The following is a 25,547-nucleotide window of genomic DNA, read 5'->3' as shown; positions in this document are numbered from 1 at the left end:
TCCTCGCAGCTTTATCAACCATACCCTCCCTATCTTCACGTGTGTGTATGTGTGTGTGTGTGTGAGTGTTTATGTTTAATCTCTCCCTCTCACTCCTGGTGACTGGTGATGGGAAGCAGGGGCCGCTTGGCTATTGTGTTTTAGCATGGGGAACGGGATGAAGTCAGATGGAACTAACAGGAGCCATAAACTCCAACAGGCCCATTCAGGGGCTTGCACTCTCCCTCTGTCCCCCCTCACTCTTCTGAGTCATTTAGCTGTCAGTGATTAAGAACAAGGGAGACAGCCTCATGCTTGAATAGACGCTGGCATTTAAGAGCTAATGTTTAACCTCGGAGACATCTGTATTGATTAAATGGATCAGCCTGTGTTGCCCTTCACCTCGTCTTGGTCGTCAGTGCAGAACACTGACATCTATATTCCAGTGAAAGGTTTTAAAAAGGTTTTGCCTGGTTCGAAGACGTTGTGATATAGTTGCGACATATTTGATAGTTAAGCAGGGTAAATGCTACAGTTGTCTCAGGGCCTCAAGGTACCCCAGAGTGTTATCAGTGCTTTGTGGGAATCTACTGTACTTGTCTGTGTTCCCTGGAAGAAATACAAACCATATAATTTGGCTTTGTTCCACTTAGAAACAATGACAAGCACATCACATTTGGAATTAATGTAGCGCAATGCCGCCTCAAACCAGACTCCAGACATGTCGTTTTTCATGTCGTTTTGGATCAGAGTCCTGTATTATCTTGTAGACATGCGTAGCAGTGTTCTCGTCCCACCCCGGGCCATGTGGATGAGTGGCCTGATGATTGTTGGTTTGGGTGAAAGTGATGGGAAGAGGGGCATAAAAAACACAGCGAGAGAGACAACGGAGAGGTGGAGGGAGAGAGAGAGAGAGAGAGAGTGCACATCTGGACAGCATAGTAATTAGGCTGTGCTCTAAATGAGGGCTTGTGTTGGAATGCAGGGGCAGGAACGCATGCAGTAGTGGCCCTGTTTGGGATGATGATACCAGGGGCAGAGACATGTGCAGGAGGCTGGCAAAGGAAGCCCCGTGGAAATAAAGACAAATTAGATCTCCACATCAGACGACGAGGATGCTGGAGGGAAAACAACAAGAAGAAGCAGTGGCAGCAGTGAAGGCTGGCCTGTCAGATGCACACACACACACACACACACACACTGTGAAGTCGCACACTGTTTTTGAAGATAACCCCCACATTCCTGCGCTCTTCTTTAATTTGGCCAGGAATCCAGCACCTTCAGCTGTTCATTGTACCCTGCTTTATACACACACGATCCTAGTGATGTGAAGCTAGTGTAAGTGTTGTTTTCTTTTGAGGAAAGACAATAGAATAAGTTGCCTTGAATGAAACATTTAGAATTGGGTAGAGTTTAGGGTAGTATGAGGCCAAAAGCTGTGTTTGTGTGTGTGTGTGCGTGTGCGTGTGCGTGTGCGAGTTTGTGTGTGTGTGTGTGTGTGCGTGTGCGTGTGCGTGTGCGAGTTTGTGTGTGTGTGTGCGTGTGCGTGTGCGTGTGCGAGTTTGTGTGTGTGTGCGTGTGTGAGTTTGTGTGTGCGTGTGCGAGTTTGTGTGTATGTGTGTGTGTGTGTGTGTCCGCGTGCGTGTGTGTGCGTGTGTGTGTGTGTGTTCATATGTATGTGAAATGTCAGGTGGGGGGCGGGTGTCAATCCATGAGCACACACCCAGAGGCCCTGAGAGAGTTAGCTTCACTCTGTTTGGATAAACATCTGGATTATTTTGCAATCACAATTTACTGCGCGCTGTCAGAAATGTTTTCAGTCAAGGACATCAGATTCCCAAAAGTGATATTTTCAGGTCTCACTCTCTCTTTCTTTCCTTCTCTCTCTCTCTTTTTCTCTCTCTCTCTCTCGCTCTCTCTCTCTCTCTCTCACACACACACACACACACACACAGCAAAAAAGAGAGACAAAAATCCCCTCTCCCCAAGTGTTTGGTGCTTGGCGGACAACAGTATATTGACCATGTACTTGTACTACTACCATGTACTACTATACTTGACCTTTCTCTACCCACACACACAAACACAAAACCATCTGGGGAACAGGAGACCCCCCCCCCCCCCCAGGTTCTCAGAGTTTCCGTCAATGGAGTTGTGCCGTTTCCTCCCGCTCTGGCTAATTTAGTCCCCGGCTTGATCCAGGCCTTGTTAAGACCCAAGACTTCATCCTGTCGGGGAAGTGCCTGCGGGACGGTGCGTGTTTGTGTGGCTCTCTGAAACGTTTGTTTTGTTTTGGTGGAGGAGGCTCCGATGCTACGAGGCTACGAGCTGGTATGGCAGCTTTGTGTGGCTGAGGACCTCATATGTTTTGACTTGCAACAAAAGGCACCATCTGCAGTTCCTAATGATGTAGTGCCCACAGCTTATTGAAGGCCTTTGAATCCCTGTTTTGATAAATAAGGCTTTATGCCACCTGGTATGGATTTCAAGCTATCAGTTTCAAGCATGAGCTGTCGTTTGATGCCATTTGTAATGCTCAGAGTTAATTGAAGGAAGCTGTGTTTTGTTTGTAGTAAATTGTAGAGGCAGTATGTTGGAATGTTTTTCATCCCTGATTTCATTTATTCATTCATTCATTCATTCATTAATTCATTCATTCATAACTGACTTCATTAGGAAACATTGATAATAAAAGATAGCTTAACTCGAAAGATGAACTTTCTATTAATACATGTAAAATCTCTCTCTGTCTCTGTGCCTTGCATAGTGGAAATTGAAGGTTTGTGTGGGTGCAGTGGACACTCAGCTCATTGTCCTCCCTGTTATTTCGGAACCTTCTTTAATGATGCGCCTGCCCTCCATCACTGTCGCCATGGGAGATAGCTGTGGGAGCGGAGATATTGCGGTGTCCAGCTGCTGCCCCTGTTCCATGCTGATGACATGACAGCACAGAGGGGTAGGGGTGGAGTGTGTGTGTGTGTGTGTGTGTGTGGGGGGGGGGGGGGGCTTTGATAGGAGGGATGGCACATTTTCCACGTCCAAGTTGGTTATCTGGCGACAAGCTTGGATGCCTTTTTAATCTGGTGGGATCCTGTGGTGAGTGATGGCGGCCCGAGTGTGAAGGAGAGGAGTCCATCTGACCCATGGGCCTGAGAGCGCAGTGGTCAGGGTGGTGGTGCCTGCTCAGACTAGACCAGGGGCAGCCGTGGCCTACTGGTTAGCGCTTCGGACTTGTTACCGGAGGGTTGCCGGTTCGAACCCCGACCAGTAGGCACAGCTGAAGTGCCCTTGAGCAAGGCACCTAACCCCTCACTGCTCCCCGAGCGCCACTGTTGTTGCAGGCAGCTCACTGCGCTGGGAATAGTGTGTGCTTCACCTCACTGTGTGTTCACTGTGTGCTGAGTGTGTTTCACTAATTCACGGATTTGGGATAAATGCAGAGACCAAATTTCCCTCACGGGATCAAAAGAGTATATATACTTATACTTATACCAATGCTGACACAGCTCCTGCTGGGATAGCTCTGTGTTTTCCACTGCATCTGAGCTCAGTCGCCTTAGAGCAGCTGAGGAAGGATTGTTGTCACCATGGCAGATTGTGAAACAGTCACTTGTGAAAGAAAACCAACCAAATAAATAAAGAAGTCGATATAAATAAATAATTCAACCATATCTGTTTATTCAGGTTTTGATATTTTGTACAATGCCATTTAGCATCATGTCAACAGAGCTTTCAACTGAATGTGCAATTTGGGTTGGCGTGTATTAACTGAAAGCTTTTGGTTTTCTACTTATACTGTGTCAGATTGAAAGATTTGTTCTGCCAAGACCGGGGTATGTTTCTGTCCTCTACCTTTTTAGGACATCATTGTTGATGTTCAGTTTTATAGCCATTTCTGTTTAAAGGTCAAAGAAAGAGCAAGATTCCCACCCCTTTCCCAAGGCAATATATATAGAGATATATTGGGAGAAAATAGTAATAATAACAGTAAGAGGCTCATGCTTGAACAGGAACGACAATCCTCCCATTCTTTTGTGTGAGTTTATTGGAGCCAGAGGGTTTGTTTTATTTGTTCCAAGTCCATAGGCATATTGCCATCTAATTCTGGTTTGGTTTGAAGCTCTACTTTGGTGTAGGATTACTCTCTGCAAAAAAAGACAGCCGTTTATTTCAAAGTCAGGCCATGTTCCAAGTTTTTTCCTTATGTAGTTTTTAGAAGTTTTTGTATTTTTTTTCAATGTCACAAACAACAAACTGACAGTACTACAGCAGTGGCGTCTCTCCTTGTCACCATGTGAAACTCACGTGTGTCAGAGTGTGTATTCAACTAATTCAGTGCTTCTAACATATCCCCAACATATCCCACCTTCTATCCAAGTTACCCCATGTCCCTAAGCTCCTCTTGTCTTTTCAATTCTGTATGTTTTTGGCTTATTTAGTTGTCGGTGTGATATGCCCATGTACTGACCCTCTGCCCTGTCCCGTCCACAGAGGAGAGCGGACTGTCTCTGCTGCAGCTTATTGGGAACCCTCCTCCATCCGACATCGAGCTGGCGTACAGCCCCGACAACACCGTCGGCTACGTGTTCGGCCCCGGCTCCAACACGGGCCAGCTGGCCCACGCGCACCTGCCCAACCCCTTCTACCGCGACTTCTCGCTCATGTTCCACCTGAAGCCCACCACATCACGCGGCGGCGTGCTCTTCGCCGTCACCGACGCCACGCAGCAGATCATGTACGTGGGCGTGAAGCTGTCGGCCGTGCAGGGGGGCCGCCAGCGGATCATCCTCTACTACACGGAGCCCGACTCCACCAGCTCGTACGAGGCGGCCAGCTTCACCGTGCCCTCCATGCAGGACCGCTGGACTCGCTTTGCCCTGAGCGTCAAGCAGGACAGGGTGCTGCTCTTCTTCAACTGCGACACGGACCAGCAGGTCGTGAACTTTGAGCGCTCGCCCGACGACATGGACATGGAGAACGGCGCGGGCATCTTCGTCGGGCAGGCCGGCGGGGCCGACCCAGATAAGTTCCTGGTATGTACCGTGCATCCCGTCTCCCCGGCTAACGGCAACATCAGCAAGCCCTTTGATATTCCTGAGAAAATACTTTCAGTGCTGTCACGGCAAGGCAAGAAGCGAGGATGGAAATTAGACAGCAGCAATGGGTTTTGAAAAATACACACACACACACACACACACACACACACACACATGCACGCACACATGCACACACCAGGCTGCGTTCTTGAACATTCAGCTCAGGCAGGCACATGAAACAGAAACCAGAGAAGAGGGCAAGTCTTGCCTGACTTGATCGGTCAAATTGGCCTGCTTTGAATCAAAATATACAGTGGAGGGGAGGCCATAAAGGGAAATACATCCAGCCTACATCCTGCGCTCGTTCTCCAGCGCTGGAGTTAATTGCACTGGCGAGCTGTGGGGGGGCCATTATCTCCCGTTAACTTTGGCCCCATAGAGCCAGCAGCCGACCCTTTGACCTCCACTCTGATCGGATGGAGTGGGCAGACAGCTACACTCTGACCTGACAGAGGTAATCATACGGGGCCAAAAAAAGACTGGAGTGAGTGAAATGAGAGAGACAGAGAGAGAGGAGAGAGAGAGAGAGAGAGAGAGAGAGAGAGAGAGAGAGAGAGAGAGAGAGAGAGAGAGAGAGAGAAATTATGCTGCTGATTATTATATTAGTGGCGGAAGCAACTGCTGGTAAGCATCTGCCAAATGACATGAACACCCACGTTATCTTATCTGACACACATACACACTTACTCACAGACAGTGAAACACACACGCACACACATACACACACACACGCACACATGCATAGAGAGAGAGAGAGTGAGTCAGAGAGAGAGAGTGAAAGAGAGAAGATAAAGAACAAAAGAGGGACAGAGACTGAAATAGCAGAGGGAAGGACAAAGAGACAAACAGAGTCAGGGAGTGTAACAGATAAGAGTTTCATTTAGACTCAGAGCTAAGTCTGACTTCTCACCGTTATTGCCTCAGTTCCTTGCTTGTGTAAAGCATTTGGGGCTGATTCAAGAATAACACAGTAAATGCCATAGGCAGCCCACCGTGGCCCTCTGAATGGTCCTCGGAGCGCTGCCTGTCCTTCCCAGTCAAGAGCAGCTGTAAGAAAATTTAGTAGAACGATTTAATTTAAACAGCCGTTTTAGCACTTACTTGTTTGATCTGAAATGAACGGTTGAAGTAAATGCTTTGGGGTGTAGCCTGCCTAGTGAAATTGTATTGTTTACAGGGTTGCAGGGTTTTATTTGTCAGAGCTTTGTTCAAAAGTGAAATATTACATTTAAAAAACAAATACAGTGGGGTGATTAGTACATTAAGTCCAAGGCCTGTAATCTCACATTCAGGCTCATTTGAATAGGGAGTTGAATGGCAGCAGATTTAATAGTAGCCTATCCACTAGTTACAACTAGTATCAGGCCAGTGGTAGTGGATGGAGAAGATGGAGGCACTGGGTCTGAAAACCTGTAGACAGACAGACTGTCTGCTCCCTGTCCTCTCTGGGGTGTGTGGCTCTCTCCCACAGTCATCCTGTGAGCTTCAGTGTGCCTCCCATGCATTTTCTCCTCAAAGCCATAGTGATGCTCTTTGGCCAACAAGAATGCCCCCAGCCCTGCCCCAAAGAGGATGGCCTGACAAAAGACCTGCAAGAAAGCAAATTGACTGGGGGCAGTGTAGCATGGTATGCTTTGAATTTTATGGTGCTCTTTCAAGCTCTGCTCTAGACACTATGAGAAGAGTATAACTCCATTCCATAGTGGAGGTTTTCATTGTGATTATTAAGAGAGGACTACCCTGTCTGATCGTGGCCATCAGATAAGTATTAGCTCACGCAGATCCTTCCTTTGAATTCTGATTTTGAAGTGCTAAGTTCCATAGCCTTTCTGTCTGTGACACATAAAGGCTCACAAAAGCTCTTTTAAACCATCATAAAGTTTCCCCCTCTGCTCTTTGAGGGGGTTCACACTTTTTGACTCAGACAAAAGTACATTGAGGCCGTGGGTTGCTGCGAGGGAGGTGTCCTTAGACACCGGTGTGAAGCAACCTCCCGATAATGCCTATTCCAAATGGGCTTGGACGGATGCACCGCCACTGGAACCAACTGCGAGAAGTGCATGTGTGCTGCCTAACATATGGGAATGTGATTGTATTACTCCCCCTCCCCCTCCCCCCTCCACCCTAATGTAAGTGTGAATGTTATCACTGTTGGGCCAGTAATTAGACAAACATCTTCAAAGGGGAAATCCCACTGCATCGGCAGCGCGCAGCTTCCAAACACGCCTTTGAAGTGCCCGACATCTGAGGGAAATTATTATCTCGTTATCAGTTTTCTATGGCAGCCGAGGCCTCGCAAGGACGACACTGAGCACATTCAGAAATGAGCAGCAGCAAACAACGCTGCCGAAGCATGCTATGATCTACATGACGTCATGCCTGGAAATGCAGATATGAAACATCCTTTGAAACGTGTCTCTCTCTCCCTCCCTCTCTCTCTCCCCCTCTCTCTCTCCCTCTCCCTCTCCCTCTCTATCTTTCTCTCTCTCTGTTTGTTTCAGGGTGTGATTGCCGAGCTGAGGGTCGTTGGAGATCCCCAGGCTGCAGAATTGCATTGTGATGAAGATGGAGATGACTCAGATGCAGTGAGTAGGCTACCTCTCTCTGACTACTGTTGCTTCTTCCAAATATCAGAATATTAACAGGCGTGAACGGTCAACTGTGCCACAGACATGCTGTTACATGCCACAAAATAATCAGTAACAACATGGTTTCTTAATAAATGAGACATGCATTTCAAACTAATGGAAAATTGTGTGGGTTTGAAAGCAACAGCAAAGGTACTAAATAATCCCCATTTCCCAGCACTAAATAAACTACATTTCTCAGCACTAAATGTACTACATTTCACAGATGGATGTGTTTACATTCTATCCATACTGCTTGGATTTTATCCTGTATTAAACCTTTTCAGTTAGCAGTGCAACAAGAAATATTGTGACATGTAGCTTGGAAGGATTTAATTAAGCTCCACATATTTTTAGCACCACGTTTTGACCTGAAGTTATAAAGGCCAAGCATTCTGTCAGGGAGCTGATGAATAGTGCACCCTATGGCTACCGAGTGGTATATGGAATGACATACCTCCCTGGAAAGAATGCTCTGCCTCTAGATAGGTCATCGGTAGGGTAAACCATATTGTCAGTCAATAAGATCTATGCTTCCAGCACAGCCTCCAGCAGCGGTGGATAATGTCAGGATGAATGGCTTCTCATTGTAAATATCTTATTATGGAATACGACACTGACTGAAAAATGCTCCTTTTCCCTCCTACCCTTGTCCATCTCTGCAGGCCTCGGGCGATTACGGAAGTGGCCAGGGAGAGACGAGCTCCACAGACTCGGTAATGCCTTTCATTTGGACTTTCTTTGACATGGACTTTACAAACGCACACACCCTTTCTGTCAAGCAGAAAGGTCGCATGAGTTCTTGCGACGGGATATATACAATGTGTGACAGGGGCACCTAATCATCTCACCTCGCAGGCCAGCAGCACCTGTGGCCAGAGAGGCTTCACGGCAGAGCAAAATTACCCCGCTTGCTTTTTTTTCTCTGTCTCGATACCTAGCTAGCACATGGGCCCGTGCCTTGTCTGTGCACGTCGGCGACCCAATTACAGAGGAGGGGAAAACCAGGTGGCTCCTGCAGCGTCCGTTTGCATGGGAAGCCTCTGCCACGAGGTCCTGTTTTGTTATTCTGTCTGTTTTCTCAATCACTAGTGAGGCTCAGGATTTGGGGGGGTGGGGGTGGGGGGGATAAGGTAAGTGTATGTGTGTGTGTGTGTGGGGGGGGGGGGGGCTCTTTGGTCACTCATTTTTTCCTGGCGTGCTTGAAGTAGTGTGGGTCTATGAGAGTCTCATTCCAACCTGCTTTGAAGCATCTTGTTTTTTTTTTTTTTACTATGTAAGACTTTTCGCTTCCTCTGACAAGCATTTATTAGCACTGTACGTCTGAAGCTTTTAAAGGCGTTCAACAGCTGGTCCTGTACATTCAGGAGAGGCTGTTGATTTCAGCTTTTTTTCCACCTTGTAATACAGTGAAGTTGTGTTCTGAGCCCTCGCTTAGTGATGGATTCTGCCGTTTAACAAGACCAGGCAAGAGGAGGTGCGAGCACAAAATATTGCCACACTCACTTCATGCGAGACATGTGAGATTTTTTCCATTGTCTGAGGCGGAAATCTATATAAGATTGATGTGATGGACCGCGCCCCTGGGATATTTTCCTAATGCCTTTCACAGTGAATGAAAGCTTTAGCGCAGTTTTGAGGCTAATTTTTTTCTTATAGCTGAAAACATGCCCCAGAGGTGAAAAAGGTCATTTAAACTGGCATGTGTAAAGCATGACAAGAGTGATGGACAAGAAGGCGTCTGTAATTTAATATTGTGTAATTTGTCGTTAAAAAATCAAGATTGCGGCGGCTCGTGATGGTGGAGTAAACATGTAAACATGCCTAACTTCATTACGCTGCCTTAGAGTACGCAGAGATGTGAAACTGTGCACCGTCTCAGTGCTGCGAGTGTTCTGGGTTTGTTTTTGTTTGTGGGCCAGTTACATCAGCATGGTTGGCAGGGAGCATGTGAGTGCGGTTGCCATCATCATCATCATCATCATCATTATCATCATTATCATCTTCATCACGTATGCCCCCTGCTGTGATACATTGTGAGTTTTGGAAAGTATGTTCTATAAAACCTCATCACCTTTACAGAACAATTCCCACCACTGTGCCAAGTTCCCCTGGTGCTGGTCTCCAAGTTAAACAATAACTGAAGAGTGGGCTGACGCCTCTGAAAGTTGGTTGATTTTCCACAGTGAAGGATTCCTCTTGTCTGTCGTCTCCTATCATGTTTCCCTAAATCTCCCAACCGGGCACTTCATAGAGCCGTGCCTGGCGTGTCATGTGTGGAGAATGAGTGGAGGATGGGCTATTAGTGCTATCTCCCACGGAGCTGGGGGCTGGAGGAGGATGCTCCATCGTGGCAAATATTCCCTCATTCAACTCCCAGTGTAGTAGCAAGACGTGATGGCAGATCCTTGGCAACCAACTCCTGTCCTGTCCTCCCCCCGCCTCCAGCCCTGATACCTGCACAAACACACACACACACACACTCACACACACACACACACACACACACACACATCGGGAAGGAGCACTACCTGCACACTCACACACATACACACAAACACACACATGAACTCTTTCTCTCGCTCTCTCTCTCGCTCTGTCTCTCTCTCTCTCTCACACACACATACACACACACACAGACAGACACTCACACACACTCACCCACACACACACACACACACACACACACACACACACACACACACACACACACACACACACACACACACACTCAACACTCCACTTTCCATATGCCAGCCACATCAGTCAGAGCTTCATTCTCCCTAAGCACAAGCAAAGCCTTCTAAAGCACACACACTCACATTCCTCTTCTGGAGCGATGGCTCTCCCTGGACCACATCACTGGCTGTCAGCATCATCAGGCAGGAGGCGGTCGAATTAGCCGCCCGAAGGGGAGCGGACGGATCCCGCTATCATCTCCAGCCCCCCCCTGCTCGGAACCGGAGAGACCGAGCGGGCGCCCGGCGTCCACTCCTGCCGTCTGAGCTGCAGGTGGTGCTGTTTCTGGCTGCCCGGCGCCGGGTCAGCTGCCCCTACCTGTGGATTCTCTAATCCGCTCAGAACCCAACGGGTCACGTTGCGCAAAAATGTGGCTAATTGCACACTAGGCTCGCCCATACTGTAGGTCCCCTACTGCTAGGTAGTCCGTTGCTAAGAATCGGCGCCAGGCTCGAGGCAGACTCAAAACAGTTCAGTGGCCCCCACAGGGAGTACTGTAGTTTGTGTGTTTTGTTGTGGTTTATGCTGATCATGGCGATCTGTTTGCCAGAAGCAGAGGCACTACAGTACAAGGGAACGCTAACGCATGGAGTCTAGTAAGGCCCAAATGAAATGGTTCAACTCAAGCCATATGGGGAGTAGATGAAATCTGTGATAGATATGCTCTCATGGTGAGTGAGCAAATGAAGCAAATAACATGCAGTCTCAGTGAGAGAGAGAGCATGTGTGTTGGTGAATGTAAGTGTTGTGTAAGTGTGTGTGTCTGTGTGTGTGTGTGTGTGTGTGTGCGTGTGTGTGTGTGTGTGTGTGTGAGAGAGAGATTATTTGTAAATGTATGTGTGTGTGTATGTGTACGTGAAAGAGAGAGAGAGAGTGTGTGTGTGTGTGTGTGTGTGTGTGTGTGTGTGTGTCTCTGTGTGTGTCTGTGTGTGTGTGTGTGTGTGTGTGTGTGTGTGTGTGTGTGTGTGTGTGTGTGTGTGTGTGTGTGTGTGTGTGTGTGTGTGTATGTCTTGAAATGTCCTTCACAATCCCCCTGCTTCCCCACAGACTACACCTCCTTCCCTGCGGCCGATCCAGCCACCTCCAGTGACATCACCGAAGGGCGATTCTGGCGTCTCTGTCCACAGACAGACCGGTGAGTCATCGACACGTCACACGCACACACACGCCTCCCATCACACCATCATCATGAGACTTGCTCGCCAGGGAGCTGTCCGTCACACTCGGCCCACTCTTTAGATGATAACCAGTGTTGCTTTAGCTCCAAGGAGTGTTACTTTGCCGTGCTGTTTTGTGTGTGCCAGGATTTATGTGATATGAGTCAGAGGGGCACGCAGAGGCAGAGGCACCCGCCACAAGCATGTGGCTTCATCCCTGTGCCGTGTGTGTGTGTGTGTGTGTGTGTGTGTGTGTGTGTGTGTGTGTGTGTGTAGGTGTGTGTAGGTGTGTGTGTGTGTGTGTGTGTGTGTGTGTGTGTGTGTGTGTGTGTGTGTGTGTGTAGGTGTGTGTGTGTGTGTGTGTGTGTGTGCGCGCATACGTCCGTGTGTTTGCGAATGTGTTAGTGTTTCATAATGCAAGTGCAAGTTTGATCTCTCCTCTGAGTCTTGTTATCATGGTGATGTCTGGGAAAGATAACGATATTTATATTTTTTTACACTCAGAGAGCTTTGAACACATGCTGTGTGGAATAGCACCACCATCTAGGTTGGACGTAATCTGGTATTTGGCACCCTCTAGAGGCCATGTTGTTATTGAAGCAGGGAAGGGCTTCCATTATAGGCCACAGTTAATCGTCTGGATCTGTCAGTCATACATTTTAATCCCTTTCATAGTTGGGTACAAATAAAAACATCTAACAGATTGAATAAATAGACATCTCTGTTTACTGTTTATGAGACATAGACAGATAAATGTCAGAAAAACAGCTCTAGTTTGTATTGCAGTTTATAGTACCTCACCAAGCTCTGGTGCATCATGGGACAATTTTATGTGATCTGCGCATATCTATGTCTTGTGACAGACCTTTTTTTTTAAGTCAATTTAATCACTGATACAATTGTAATGTTCTGCACTGTACCAGACTTTGAAGACCAAATGCCATGTCCTTATCATCTCCTCACTGTGGTAGATAGGCTTTAATGCTCCTCAATGTTTTGTGTAGCCTATGACACTGAGAGACACTCTGTGGACCATCACTCCGGAGATAGGACCTGGGGTGGTCAAGGTGGGTCATCGCTTGCAAAGAGGGCAGGGCTTGGATGTTCGGTGTATGCAGCAACATAGAAAAGTTCAACTTGTTTGAACTTTTTTGATGGAGAGATTTGAAAGTGTCCCACACATTGTGACACTAGCTGAGCCTTATTTTAAATGGGATTACTTTCTACTGATCATGTGATGGATGCGTAAGGATACTCATGATCCTTTTCCATGTCTAGTCTTGGAAAAGAAAAGTATGTATTTGGCATTGCATGAAGGTTGTGATGGTCATGGGAACCATGTTGTTTAGTTTTGTTGCTGTGCTGATTGTTTCTATGGCTGAACACCTTGCAAGAAGAACACCAAACAGAGTGGGCATTCCACACATCATCCTTTGGAAACTGTGCAGTCAGGTGCTTCTCAGTAGGACAAGAAACTTTAAATTGAAGAATTTAGTCTTTTATTTTAGTGCAAAGAGACTAACGTTTCGACACAACTGTGTCAATGACTCTGAGGAAGACACAGTTGTGTCGATCTGAGGAAGACACAGTTGTGTCGAAACGTTAGTCTGTTTGCACTAAAATAAAAGACTGCAAGTGATCAGTGTGCTCCAGCTCCCTTTCCTCAAACCAAACAGAGTGGATCAGAAGCAGCTATGCATGCGTTGGTGGGATGGCCTCTTGCTTTTTGATGTTGTTGTTGTTGCTTTTTCTCTCTTCTCCTGCAAGCGGAAAAGAGAGTGGTGCTCCATCACATGGCTAGCACACGGTGTAACCTAGTGATGAAGGCGTCGTGAGGAAGCATAATGAATCCAGCACATGCCTTCACATGCTGAAAGAGCTTATTGATCCCCATTGAGTGGCGTGACTGAGAGGATGCTGATGTGTGTTTGGGTCTGCAGCTGGACCGAGCCAGAAGGGGCAGAAGGGTGAGCGAGGAGACACGGGCCCGAAGGGAGAGAGTGACTACGGTGCCGGAGGAGGGAGCGGCCGTGCAGAGAAGGTGATGACCCCCCCACACACACACGCACACACACACACACACACACACACACACACACACACACACACACACACACTCACACACTCACACACACACACACACACACACACACACACACACACTCACACACACACACACACACACACACACACACACACACACACACACACACACACACACACACTCACTCACACGCTCACACACTCACACACACACACACACACACACACACACACACACACACACACACACACACACACACACACATACACACAATGGGAAGGTGCACTACCTGCACACTTGCACTCACACACATAATACACAAACACACATGAACTCTCTCTCGGTTTCTCTGTCTCTCTCACACACCCCCCCTCAAATCATATGGTCTCCATCATATGGTCACTCAGTCTATTACTGTGCCTGTTCATATTTTTACACAATCATGTGCTGTGAGTGTACAGTATAAAATATTACATGATGCTTGCTATGGTTGTGGTTAGAATAGGGGAGAAGCTGAGGGGTGGGGTACACATAATGGGGTACCAATTAGCTTTTACACACTGTTCATTGGTGCATCACTTATTTAATGGTCTACTTGCAATGTAACCAGGGCACTGTGCATTCTTCTTTTTATATATTTTTTTAAATGTTGGAGTGTTTAGACAGTTGTGTTGTGGTATCCACTCCAAAATGACTTCCCAGCAGCTTGTGTTGTGTTCTGTCCTGGTCCAGTGACTGTCAATATGAATGGGGAAGCTGCTGCTGTGAAGTTGTTGTGGTAATGTTATGCGAGATAATGAGTTTCTACTAATGTGTGTGTGTGTGTGTGTCTGTGTGTGTGTGTTTGTTTGTTTTTCAGGGTGCCAAAGGAGACAGGGTATGATTTTGTTGATATGCATGTGGAACAGCAGCACACAGTTGATATACTCAGGCAATCAAGTCCATTATGATTGGTAAAGTACAAGTGTCGGTATCCCCATAAAGCTGATGTTTGAGTAAACGTGTGTTGCTGAAACAGGGTTTGGGATCGCCTGGTCCTAAAGGGGACCGCGGACCTTCCGGGCCTCCTGGACCTCCTGGGCCCCCAGGAACTAGTGTCGTCAACCCAGGCGATGGGTCAGCGGTCCAAACCATTCCAGGCCCCAGAGGACCACCTGGGCCGGCCGGATCACCTGGCCCTGCAGGAGCCGACGGTGAACCTGTGAGTGATGTGCCTAACAGCTACTGGCTCTCTTGACCTTTCACCCAGGTTCTTTGAATAGGTACTCTCGGGTTTGACTCAGTGGATGCTCTTAAGTGTGTGGGTTGTATTATATTGCACTCTGCATGAATATGTACAGTGGGAGAGGCTCAGCAGCCAGCGCAGTCCTTGGGTGTGTGACCTGGATCTGAATGCTCTCATCCGCCGCATGTGACAAAGTGCTGCTTTTGCCTGTCATCACTGGATCGTTTTCTACTCCCAGTTTTCAGTAGTGAAAAGGGGAGAGTAAAGTTCAGGTGGGAGCTGTATGGAAAGAGAATAACTGCCAGTGGTGTCAAGTGTGTGTGTGTGTGTGTGTGTGTGTGTGTGTGTGTGTGTGTGTGTGTGTGTCTGTCTGTCTGTCTGTCTGTCTGGCTGGCTGGCTGGCTGTCTGTCTGTGTGTGTATGTGTCTTCTCTTTGTCTCATTTGCCTGGAAGAAACATGGCAGTAGTCATACATGTATTTCAACCTGTACTGTTTCATTAGCCATTAGCCATTATCCATGGATCCATTATTATGTGTAAGAAAACATCCACTTAGATTGTGGGTACCAGTACATTTCACCCACATAGACAAATTCATCAAATGAGAGGAGAAGGACAAAATCGCAGGATCTTTTAACAAAGATTTAGGAAATCTTAAAGGATTAGTTGAAGGAAAAAGATAGGTTGAGGTTGCATACAACTATTTTACTGAACTTACTTAATATAACCTTTACAAAGCCAATGTGATGGTAAACAAACTTGTAACAGGCGAATCATTCACGTAGCATAGCTATACAGCATAGACGTAGCGAGTCGCTACTAAGAAAACCAGCCATGCAACTTCAAGAACGGCGGCCTGACAAGTCTTGCGAGAATCATGAAACATTACCTTGTCAGTAGATGCAGCTCTTTGGAGAATGGTGAAACATTACCTTGTCAATAGATATAGCTCTTTGGAGATAGATTTTGGCTGTTGTTAATCCTTCACCTCCACAACAAAAGCAATGTCATTGTGTACTGGGGGGACAAGTCACAAGAAGTTTGCTATTTACAACAGCAGAGTAAAATATAAGTATATCGCAACTCTAGAGGGAGCTCTACAGTAGCCAAAAATACCTAAACCTGCATAGTGTACCATAGAGAACATTATTTGAGCATCAAGCTCTTTTATGGACCTGGCTTGGTTCGCTGGTTGATTGTCTGATGGTGTCTGTTGACTAATCCGTACCCATCCAGCAAAAGCAGTATGCCCCGTGCCCTTGAAGCCTTCCTTAAAGTAATAGATAGGGTGCTTTCAGCCCTGTTGGTCACGTCAGGCGGAGATGCATCACGGTAACTACTCTCTGCGTTCTGTTTACAGGGTGACCCTGGTGAAGACGGCAAAGCTGTAAGTCCTCCTAGTAAATGCATTTGACAGTGAACCTCATACATACAGTGTACAGATGCAGCACATCAGAGCTGAAGCGCATCACTGAACTCTTTGTCCCTTTGCCACTTCTTCAGGGGCCCGTGGGACCTCGTGGATTCCCAGGGACACCGGGAGACCCCGGACAAAAAGGAACCAAGGTATATTCAATTATTGATTCAGTTGTATTTATATAGCGCTTTAACATTAGAGTATGCCTCAAGGTGCTTTGCAGAACCCAACTGGATAACAAAATACTTTATTCGTCCTGAAGGAATTTGGGAATTGGACTGTCACATCAGCACCATCCTGTAAACAAACGCACACATACAAGTAAAATAAGTACAAAACAATAAAAAAAGACAAGTTACGCCAGTCATCAGCCTCATCATTGCTGCAAAGGTGGGAAGAGTTCTATAGTGCGATGGCCATTGGTGTGAATGACCTTTTTTTGTCTCTCAGAGGAACGTTTGGGGGGGATTAGCCTGCCACTGAAGGTACTCATTTAGGGGACGAGAGGTGTTCATCAGCTTGTGAAGCATCCTCCTCCCTGTCACCCCTTCCAATATGTCCAACTGAATCCCACCCCCTATGACAGAGGTGGCTTTCTTAATAAGCCTGTTCAATCTGTCAGCATCCCTCCCTTTCTTGCAACATGGCACTAGATTATACAGAGTATATATGAACACTATATCAAATATCTAGAACAGTACATCAGAGTATATCAAATATCTAGAACAGTACATCAGAGTATATAAGCACACTATATCAAATATCTAGAACAGTACATCAGAGTATATATGAACACTATATCAGATATCTACAACAGTGCATCAGAGTATATATGAACACTATATCTCCATGACAATAAATGATCATTTCTGTCTTCTTCAGTCACAATTTCTTTTCTTTCTCCTGTGTCTGTTTGTCCTCTGTTTCTAGGGTGACCGTGGTGATGGGCAGCCAGGTCCCCGTGGTCCACCTGGTCCCCCTGGTCCTCCCGGCCCTGGCCTTGGAGGCCGAGACAGACTTGTGAGTTTGGGTCCACTGGCTTGACCAACTAGACAGCATTTTAAGGCAGGAACATTCACAGTCGTTCTCCTGCTGTGTGTTCGAGAAGTGTTTTCCGATTCGGACTAATAAGTGTTTCCTTTTGCGTCAGACCTACGTGGACTTGGAGGGTTCTGGGTTCCCTGATTTGGAGAGTGTTCGGGTAGGTTGTTATATATATATATATATATATATAAGATAAAGCCTATAGATCTCCTCATTCCTGTTAGCATAGCTGCTGCGTAGGCCTAAACCTTTATAAACAATCTCGGACTCAACTGGTTTATTTGTCGGCCTCTTCCTAAACATGACCCTGAAGGGAACGCAGTGTGTTAACCCTTCTAAGCAAAGAAGCACCTCTGCTGTGACGGTTACTGGATGTGTTTATTATCCCTCAAATCCATGATTAACTTGGTTTCCCAGAAGAAGAATCAACACGTCGGACCCTTGAAGAACTGTTTTAGCGTACAGCATGTATTGGCACACAGTTTTTCAGAGTGAATTTAAACCCATTTATGGAGTTTTTTTGTGTAGACTAGATTTCATTGCTAGATTGTTTATAAATGCAATACGAAAGACTGTTGCATAACGTACAAATAAGGGCAAGATCTTTTTATTACTGTGAAAACATTTCTTATGAAAATAAATAAGATCTCAGATCCTTCAAAAATCGACTCTGGTCGGGAATGAAATCGGAATATGAAAGTGTGCATTTTCTTTTTTATTACATAGTCTTGTCCTCAACAACAGTCAAGTGGAGTGATTAATGTCACCCAGTAAGGTATTGGTGTGGTCTATCTAACAGGGCCTACCTGGAGTACCTGGTCTGCCTGGCCCACCTGGGCCCCCAGGTCCTCCTGGCTATGGGGGGTCTTCCGGATCTGGATCATCTGGGTCACCTGGAGCCCCTGGTATACCGGTAGGTTGCCTGAACAATTTGTGTGTAACTTGCTCATGTTGGCCATCGGTATACCTTTAGTCAGTTGTTTATTTGTGTGGTTATTTAGTTACGTCACTGTAACAATAATGTTCATATATTGTGTATATTGTTGTCTGTAGGGCCCCTCAGGTCCTCCGGGCGCAGCAGGACGACCAGGACCAGCAGGCCCCAAGGTGAGACACGCCAGGCCCACTCTCACATTGCTCACTAATGACCTCTGAGTGTAGTGTAACAACCATATGAGCTGAAATGTATGTGTTCAATCCTGCAAGGGGTCATATGCAGGATTAAAAGGCACATTTCCTTCTTAGCCATTTATATTAGTATTATTTAAAATGGTTATTTCTTTCCTCAGGGAGAAGCTGGTGAATTGGGACTACCTGGAGCAGTGGGCGAAAAGGTGAGTTCTGCACTGGGTTTGATAAGCAATGCATAAACATGCATCCATGGATACATATTCACATTCAGCGTATTTACACACTAATGCTAGAAAATGTCAAGTTTTATGTGTAAGATTTACCATAAGGACCCTAATATATTAATTATAAACTGTAATTAGCTTTTGTTATAAACTGTAATCAGCTTCCCTGTCTTACAGTAAGATGAAAATAAAATGGTGTGTGTGCCTCCTCCTGAAAAGACTTGTCCCATTTATCAAGGCTCCTTCTTTTCCAACCATCTGTACGACCTTCTCTCTTACCATACCTCTCCAAGTGCTAATATCTGAGACTGTATGACGAAGGCCATCTCTTATGTGGCATGCAACGCTATTTGCAGTGACAGTGTCTGTGGAACTGTGTTGATGTGCATTTCACATAATAACTACTAGCATGACTTTACCCCTCTCTGTTAGATTTACATGCATAGTGTTTTTGGATGGTAGTCATCAGAAAGGCCTTGGAAGGTTCATGGAGGCTGTAGCAGCCCTGGCCTACTGATTAGCGCTTCGGACTTGTAACCGGAGGGTTCGAACCCCGACCAGTAGGCACGGCTGAAGTGCCCTTGAGCAAGGCACCTAACCCCTCACTGCTCCCCGAGCGCCGCTGTTGTTGCAGGCAGCTCACTGTGCCGGGATTAGTGTGTGCTTCACCTCATTGTGTGTTCACTGTGTGCTGAGTGTGTTTAACTAATTCACGGATTGGGATAAATACAGAAACCAAATTTCCCTCACGGGATCAAAAGAGTATACTTATACAATCAGAATGCCGTTAGGACACCTGGACAACTCTTTTTTTGTTTGTTTCTGATACCATAAGCAAGACAAATTCTGCATGTCTACTTCTTTCCCATGCGTTGTTTTTGCCACCGACATTGGAAGGATGGAATGCATTGTCCATTTTTGTGCCACTTAGTCAATGTTTGCACCTGCTTTCGCCCCCTGCAGGGCTCCAAGGGTGACGCAGGTACTCCTGGCATTCCGGGCCAAACTGGACTCGCCGGGCTCCCAGGGCCTATGGGACCCGTTGGACAACCAGGACCTCCCGGACCTCCTGGGCCCGGCTACCGCGTTGGCTTTGTAAGCATCACCGTATTTTGCTCTGTAGAAATGGTGATCAGACACAGCGTCCCCATCACGAGTTCAGAGTGTCTCGAAGGCCTTGCATGATGGGTTGTAAACTCATGCGGACTTTTCATTCAACAGGATGATATGGAGGGCTCTGGTGTGGGCATCTATCCTGGCGGACCAGGAGTGAGAGGACCTGACGGAGTACAGGTCAGTTCATTTTCACATGGTCCCACACCTTGGCTTTCTTACAGTCTATGGACATCACAAGCATGTTGTCTAACACTATCATATTCTTTCTGTTGATTCCAATTCAGGGTCCACCTGGTCTTCCTGGCCTGCCGGTAAGAATATATCTTGAACCTAATATATAATTTTTGATTGGTAGTTGACTGGTATTAAGCAGACACTTTTACTCGCAACGGCGGGTTCCGGTTTGACCGATTGTCAGGCGGTGACATTACCACTGTTCCACCATGCCCACAAACATACTGTACATACAGTATAACATGCATATTAGATAGATAGATAGATAGATAGATAGATAGATATTGCATGCACATACATACATTTCACATACAGTACATATGTACGGGTTGGATGATTGAGTGATGTGTATCACAGGGCAAGCCTGGCTTCCCTGGTCTCACTGGCCCGAAGGGCAGTGAGGGGCCTCAGGGCAGAGATGGCCGACCAGGACTGGACGGGTTTCCTGGACCACAGGTGAGAGCCTTTGTTTTCACTGTCTACCTTTGGCATTTTCATTAGCATTTTGTGAATCTGATTGATTGATTGATTGATTGATTGATTGATTGATTCATTCATTTAATGTTCCCTCATTTTTTCTGCCAATGTGTCTTCACAGGGACCAAAAGGAGAAAGAGGAGACAGGGGAGAAAGAGTGAGAAGATTGTCCTTATTTCTTTCACATCACTTAAAGCTGTTTTACTGTATGAATTGCTTGGGTTTGGAGAACCACTAGAGCTGCTACCCCATCCCAGCCCAGCCTGGTGTGTCTTAATGAGCCCTCTGCTGTGTTGTCTCCTGCCAGGGGGAGCCGGGTAGAGATGGGGCCGGTATTCCTGGACCACCTGGCCCTCCTGGACCCCCAGGGCAGATTGCCCACTCATCTGGTGGAAGTGTATGTTTTGCTTTGCTTTAAACCTTGTTTGTATACCAATACATGCAACTTGACTTTGTTTCTATGCATACCGATGCACAGTTCAGTATGGTGAATCTGAATCAGAGTATGGTGAATATTTTATCTGAATCATCAAAGTATGGTTTGACTGACTGATTTACTTCTTTGCTCTAACAGTATGATGGTGTGGGTGTACAAGGACCTCAGGTAAATATCAATTAAAAATTCCTTTAGGCTCAACCATCTTAACTATAAGAAAACTGCATGAAAGTGTTATAACAAATGCTGTTACATAATGGCTGTCCTTGAGTCTATCTGCACTGACTGTATTCCCCATTTTTAATTACACCACAATACACCAGAGAACGAGTGCCGTGTCATGGGATATTGGCACGGGTGTGCTCGGGTCCTAGTGTAACCAGTGTTAATATCCCACTCAAAAGCATGACCTTGACTATGTTATTAAATGAAATAAATACATTTATTAACCATTGACACAATGATGACACAAAAGTGTCTCTCACTGTTTGTTTATATTTAATACAAAGAAAGATGTTCAACCCAGAGTTCAGCCTAATTGGAATTCATTTTTATGCCGATTCAAATACAAAGTAAATTTACAAACACATCCATTGGATGTTGTTTAGCTTTCCAAATGAGTAGGTATTTATTTATTAATAAATAAATACCATGTAGTCAGGCAGGAATCATGAGGCTCCATCATTGTTGAATGCTCATCACAGGTTTATCAATGCAATGCATGCTATATACAGTATTCAGCCTTATGCTCTTGTCAAAAGAAGACTTAGGGTCACTTTCACCATCCTCAACATGAGTGGATTGGTGATGTCTGAATGCTATGGCTCTTGACATGTGTGCTGTGTTGTGTTGTGCCTTTCTCAGGGTAATCCTGGACTGCAGGGTCAAGCAGGGTTCCCTGTAAGTTGCATCTCTTAAGTGCATCTCTTTCCTCTTTACACTCAACTAACAAAAGGGTTTGATTGAGAAATCAGCTGACCTCAGCAGACTCAAATACAAACCTTGGCCAGAATTTGTTCTTTTTGAACTTGGACTATCCACCCCCAACTCACATGTGTGTCTTTGTAACATACTCTTGCAAGAGATTAAAACAGATGTTCGAACATGTCGTGTTTGACTTGCATAACATCCGCCTTTTTTATTTCTTCTTGAAAAAGGGTCCAATGGGACCAAAGGGTGATCGAGGTGACCCAGGCCTGCCAGGAATTGCTACCAAGGTCAGAGATGGGAATGAGAAATTGATGACTTTTTTAAAGGCCTGTTTCTCTCATGCTCATGATTTTGAAATGCATCATGCTCTCTAAGCACTTTTCATTTCTCTTCCCAGGGTGAAAAAGGAGAACCTGGCGCAATTATTGGGCCTGATGGCAATGCCATTTACTATGCTGGGTCGGGTGGACAGAAGGTGAACGCAGTAATACAGTGCATGATATATTGCTATAGCAGACTCCATGTTACTTAGCATCGGTGAAGGGTTTATTAATAAATACTATAAATATTATACTGTCTTTTACCTGTCATGACTGTCTATGTCATTTCTGCCTACAGGGAGACATGGGACCTCCTGGACCAGTTGGGCCAGCTGTAAGGATTAAATATTGCATTTTCATCTGATCCAGTAACATTTAGAAGGATGGATTGTGTGTAGAATGCACTAGGGATGTGGCTAATTCAAAATGTTGTATTTTAAAGCAATACTGTTGCATTTTAAAGCAATATTTGTGTTCAATAAGACACACCAAATCCATATGCTTGTTGTCTGCAGAATACATTAATATACTGTATCTTTCGCATGCAGTGAGCATGCTGTGTCATGAAAGAGATTATTTACGGATCTGGGGTACAACATGCTGCACGTATGCAACTGCTGCCAGCCAATTGTGTTTTGTTGTTATATCTTGCCTCCTGTTGTGTGATTTTAGATAGGCTTGGTTGTTGATTGGCCTCTGTGGCAGCGCAATTTGTACTATGAATGAGAGCCTTTACAGATCCTGGGTACAACATGTATTTTGTGACTACCACAAGCCAGTTGTGTAATGTTGTTGTATCTTGCTTCCTGTTGTGTGCCGTACGGATCTGGAGTACAACATGCGGCATATTTGCATCTGCCATAAATTCACTACCTATAGCATGAGGAATTTTAACGCCTTTCCTGTGTAGATATGCCATTCTAACATGCCATCTTGCTTGTCCTTTTTAGGGGCCATACGGTCCACAAGGGCCAAAGGGTGAAATCGGTTTCCCTGGCAGACCAGTAAGTATCAGAAAGTACATTTTATTTGTAGGCTTGTATTCTGTGACGTAGTATAGTCACCATATATCATACATATATCTTTGTCCTCAGGGTCGTCCTGGTGTCAATGGCTATAAAGGAGAAAAAGGTGATCCAAGCTCAGGATCTGGATATGGCTACCCTGTAAGTCTGATATACTCCCATTCATTTTTCGCCTGGCTATGTCGGTTAATTAGGTCCCCCTCCCATTTCTTATTCTTAACCCTTCCACTTCCCCTACCCCTTTGTGTACACCTACCCTTTGTCGCTCGAAACGACAAATGGAAAATTCGTTGACAAATTTGTCTAAAGTGGTGAATGTTTATCACAACAAACTTCCAAAATGCTGTTGGCAGCTGTATGCAATATCAGACGAGTGGTAAAAAAGTTCATCAAATTTCGCTGCTGCTGGACATTAGTTAAATTTCAGACATGGTATACTATGCTGTCAAGTCACAGGGCATCAGATATGGAAATATGTAAACACTTGTGACTATCATACAAATCAGCAATAATGATGTGACCATAACTTTTGCAAACTTTGCGATTTTTGAAAACTTTCCTATGAAGAACAGGACCCCTTAATATAGTATTTGGCCACAAGATTTAATGGAACATAAAACAACCATTGTTGTCTTTTTAAAATTCTTATAAATGCCAAAAGATTACATATATGAGTGTGCCTGGTGTTTTTCTAGAAATGTCGTCATACCCATTTGTTTGAAATGTAGTCCTGAAACATCTTCATTTGAAGGGCTATATGGGCCTACCCCTCCACCCAAAAGAGATTTGGAATACCCCTTCCCTTGACGTGAATGCGCAAAACAAAGGGGAAGGTCTAAGCGGTAGAAATAGGATTGGGCCTAATTGACTACCCAACTCTGATAAGCAATGGTACAATTTGTAGAGACCATAGCATGTTTATGTATAAAACCTAAAGTCAGCAACCAACCGGTACACTCCTTCGTACTTAATGGGTTTATGTTTGTCTAGGGTGCCCCTGGTCCTCCGGGCCCTCCCGGCCCTCCTGGCCCCACTGTGTCTGTGGACAGGTTTAATGTAAGTATGTTAGCAAACATCATCATGGAAATTAACATCATTGCTTGATTAAAAATGATTAAAGTTAATACAAATTATATAAAAGTGCAATGTGCAGTAAGTTAAAAATGTGTGTGGTGTGTCTATTTGCTAAATGCATTGATTGTTTTGGTATTGTACTTCTGTCTGTAATTTCTAACTACTTAAACACTTGATTCTTAATTTCAGAGATATGAAACAGATAGGAACTACCCAGGTGAGATGTTTGAATAGCTTTTATCTGTGATATTTTTTTAATAAAATAGGCATGATCAACATCTTGTCTTTAACAACCCATATTGCTATCATTCCATAAGTAAACATTGTAACTTGTAAACGTTCTTCTTTATTGTTCTAGCGGAGAAAGGAGAGAAAGGAGACCGCGGTGACCCCGGCATTCCTGGAACTCCAGGTACACCGTTCACATTAGACTTGTACTCGTCTCACACTCATTGGGAAATCTCCACTAATAAATGTTTGCGAATGAATAACTAGATCAGATGTAGTCATATGTATAAAAAGCAGGCTACTATACTACACTTTTTTTTTTATTTCCTTTATCACATTATTTCCAGCTCTTTCTGACCAGTACAAATTTGTTACATACAAATTCAGTATCTTAGAGTTAAAGTTAAAGTTGACCAATATTTAGTAGATAGTTTTATCCAAAGCAACATAAACTTGGCGGGTTTGGGAATGGAACCCAGGTTGATGTCAGTCAATGACATTAATGCTGCTTCACCTTGCCCAACTGGGTAGTCTATGTTCTTTAGTCTGAATGAAGAATTTTGTCTTCTAAGGTGATATATGACATCTGTTAAATAAAATGTGTTTTGTAATTTGCTTTTAATTCCTTTACTTCTAGCCTCTTCCTATGACATTGAATATCTGTCAGGGGTAAGCAAAACTAAGTTGATTCATATGAAAAGTAGTGCTTGATATTTCATCCTGTGTGCTTCAGTTAAGTAAGGAGCTAACATTAAGATATTTGCGCTGGCAGAAGCTGAAAGGAGAGCGAGGAGACACAGGTGGGAAGGGAGAGAAGGGAGAGCCAGGCGGAGGCTACTACGATCCCCGCTACGGAGGTGGCCAAGGGCCCCAGGGGCCCCCAGGGAATCCAGGACTTCCAGTAAGATACACAACATTTCATCTGATTTGGTCAATCCTGAGTTATGCATCTGTGCACCTGATGGATATGTTGCTTCTCAATGCCACTCACACTGAAGTAATCCAATGATTATGGATTGAGTGC

At 45.3% G+C, this 25,547-nt stretch overlaps 1 protein-coding gene across 3 annotated transcripts in view; it reads left to right on the top strand.

The window, feature by feature from the left end:
• Positions 1-25,547, top strand: part of col18a1a (collagen type XVIII alpha 1 chain a) — a 79,646-nt gene that overhangs the window by 43,801 nt on the left and 10,298 nt on the right. For all 3 annotated transcript variants that reach the window (XM_076264317.1, XM_076264318.1, XM_076264316.1), the window contains 32 exons: positions 4,471-5,012; positions 7,577-7,660; positions 8,368-8,418; positions 11,489-11,576; positions 13,539-13,639; positions 14,502-14,519; positions 14,661-14,843; positions 16,228-16,254; positions 16,371-16,433; positions 17,215-17,304; positions 17,435-17,485; positions 18,128-18,241; positions 18,382-18,435; positions 18,618-18,662; positions 19,647-19,778; positions 19,905-19,976; positions 20,084-20,110; positions 20,391-20,489; positions 20,632-20,667; positions 20,818-20,907; positions 21,085-21,114; positions 21,811-21,846; positions 22,104-22,163; positions 22,274-22,351; positions 22,495-22,530; positions 23,147-23,200; positions 23,291-23,362; positions 24,212-24,277; positions 24,485-24,512; positions 24,654-24,707; positions 25,161-25,192; positions 25,296-25,424. In XM_076264317.1, coding sequence (XP_076120432.1) covers positions 4,471-5,012; positions 7,577-7,660; positions 8,368-8,418; positions 11,489-11,576; positions 13,539-13,639; positions 14,502-14,519; positions 14,661-14,843; positions 16,228-16,254; positions 16,371-16,433; positions 17,215-17,304; positions 17,435-17,485; positions 18,128-18,241; positions 18,382-18,435; positions 18,618-18,662; positions 19,647-19,778; positions 19,905-19,976; positions 20,084-20,110; positions 20,391-20,489; positions 20,632-20,667; positions 20,818-20,907; positions 21,085-21,114; positions 21,811-21,846; positions 22,104-22,163; positions 22,274-22,351; positions 22,495-22,530; positions 23,147-23,200; positions 23,291-23,362; positions 24,212-24,277; positions 24,485-24,512; positions 24,654-24,707; positions 25,161-25,192; positions 25,296-25,424 — 2,642 coding nt within the window. The remainder of the gene's footprint in view (positions 1-4,470; positions 5,013-7,576; positions 7,661-8,367; positions 8,419-11,488; positions 11,577-13,538; positions 13,640-14,501; positions 14,520-14,660; positions 14,844-16,227; positions 16,255-16,370; positions 16,434-17,214; positions 17,305-17,434; positions 17,486-18,127; positions 18,242-18,381; positions 18,436-18,617; positions 18,663-19,646; positions 19,779-19,904; positions 19,977-20,083; positions 20,111-20,390; positions 20,490-20,631; positions 20,668-20,817; positions 20,908-21,084; positions 21,115-21,810; positions 21,847-22,103; positions 22,164-22,273; positions 22,352-22,494; positions 22,531-23,146; positions 23,201-23,290; positions 23,363-24,211; positions 24,278-24,484; positions 24,513-24,653; positions 24,708-25,160; positions 25,193-25,295; positions 25,425-25,547) is intronic.

This window comes from Alosa pseudoharengus, unplaced genomic scaffold (assembly GCF_046254945.1).
Source record: "Alosa pseudoharengus isolate Yale_2024_CS ecotype anadromous, Long Island Sound unplaced genomic scaffold, YU_APseudo_1.1 YU_APseudo_1.1_scf_3, whole genome shotgun sequence".
In the NCBI taxonomy this organism is placed as follows: Eukaryota; Metazoa; Chordata; class Actinopteri; order Clupeiformes; family Clupeidae; genus Alosa; species Alosa pseudoharengus.
The sequence above is the reverse complement of the archived record's forward strand: the minus strand, read 5'-3'. Positions and strand labels throughout refer to the sequence as shown.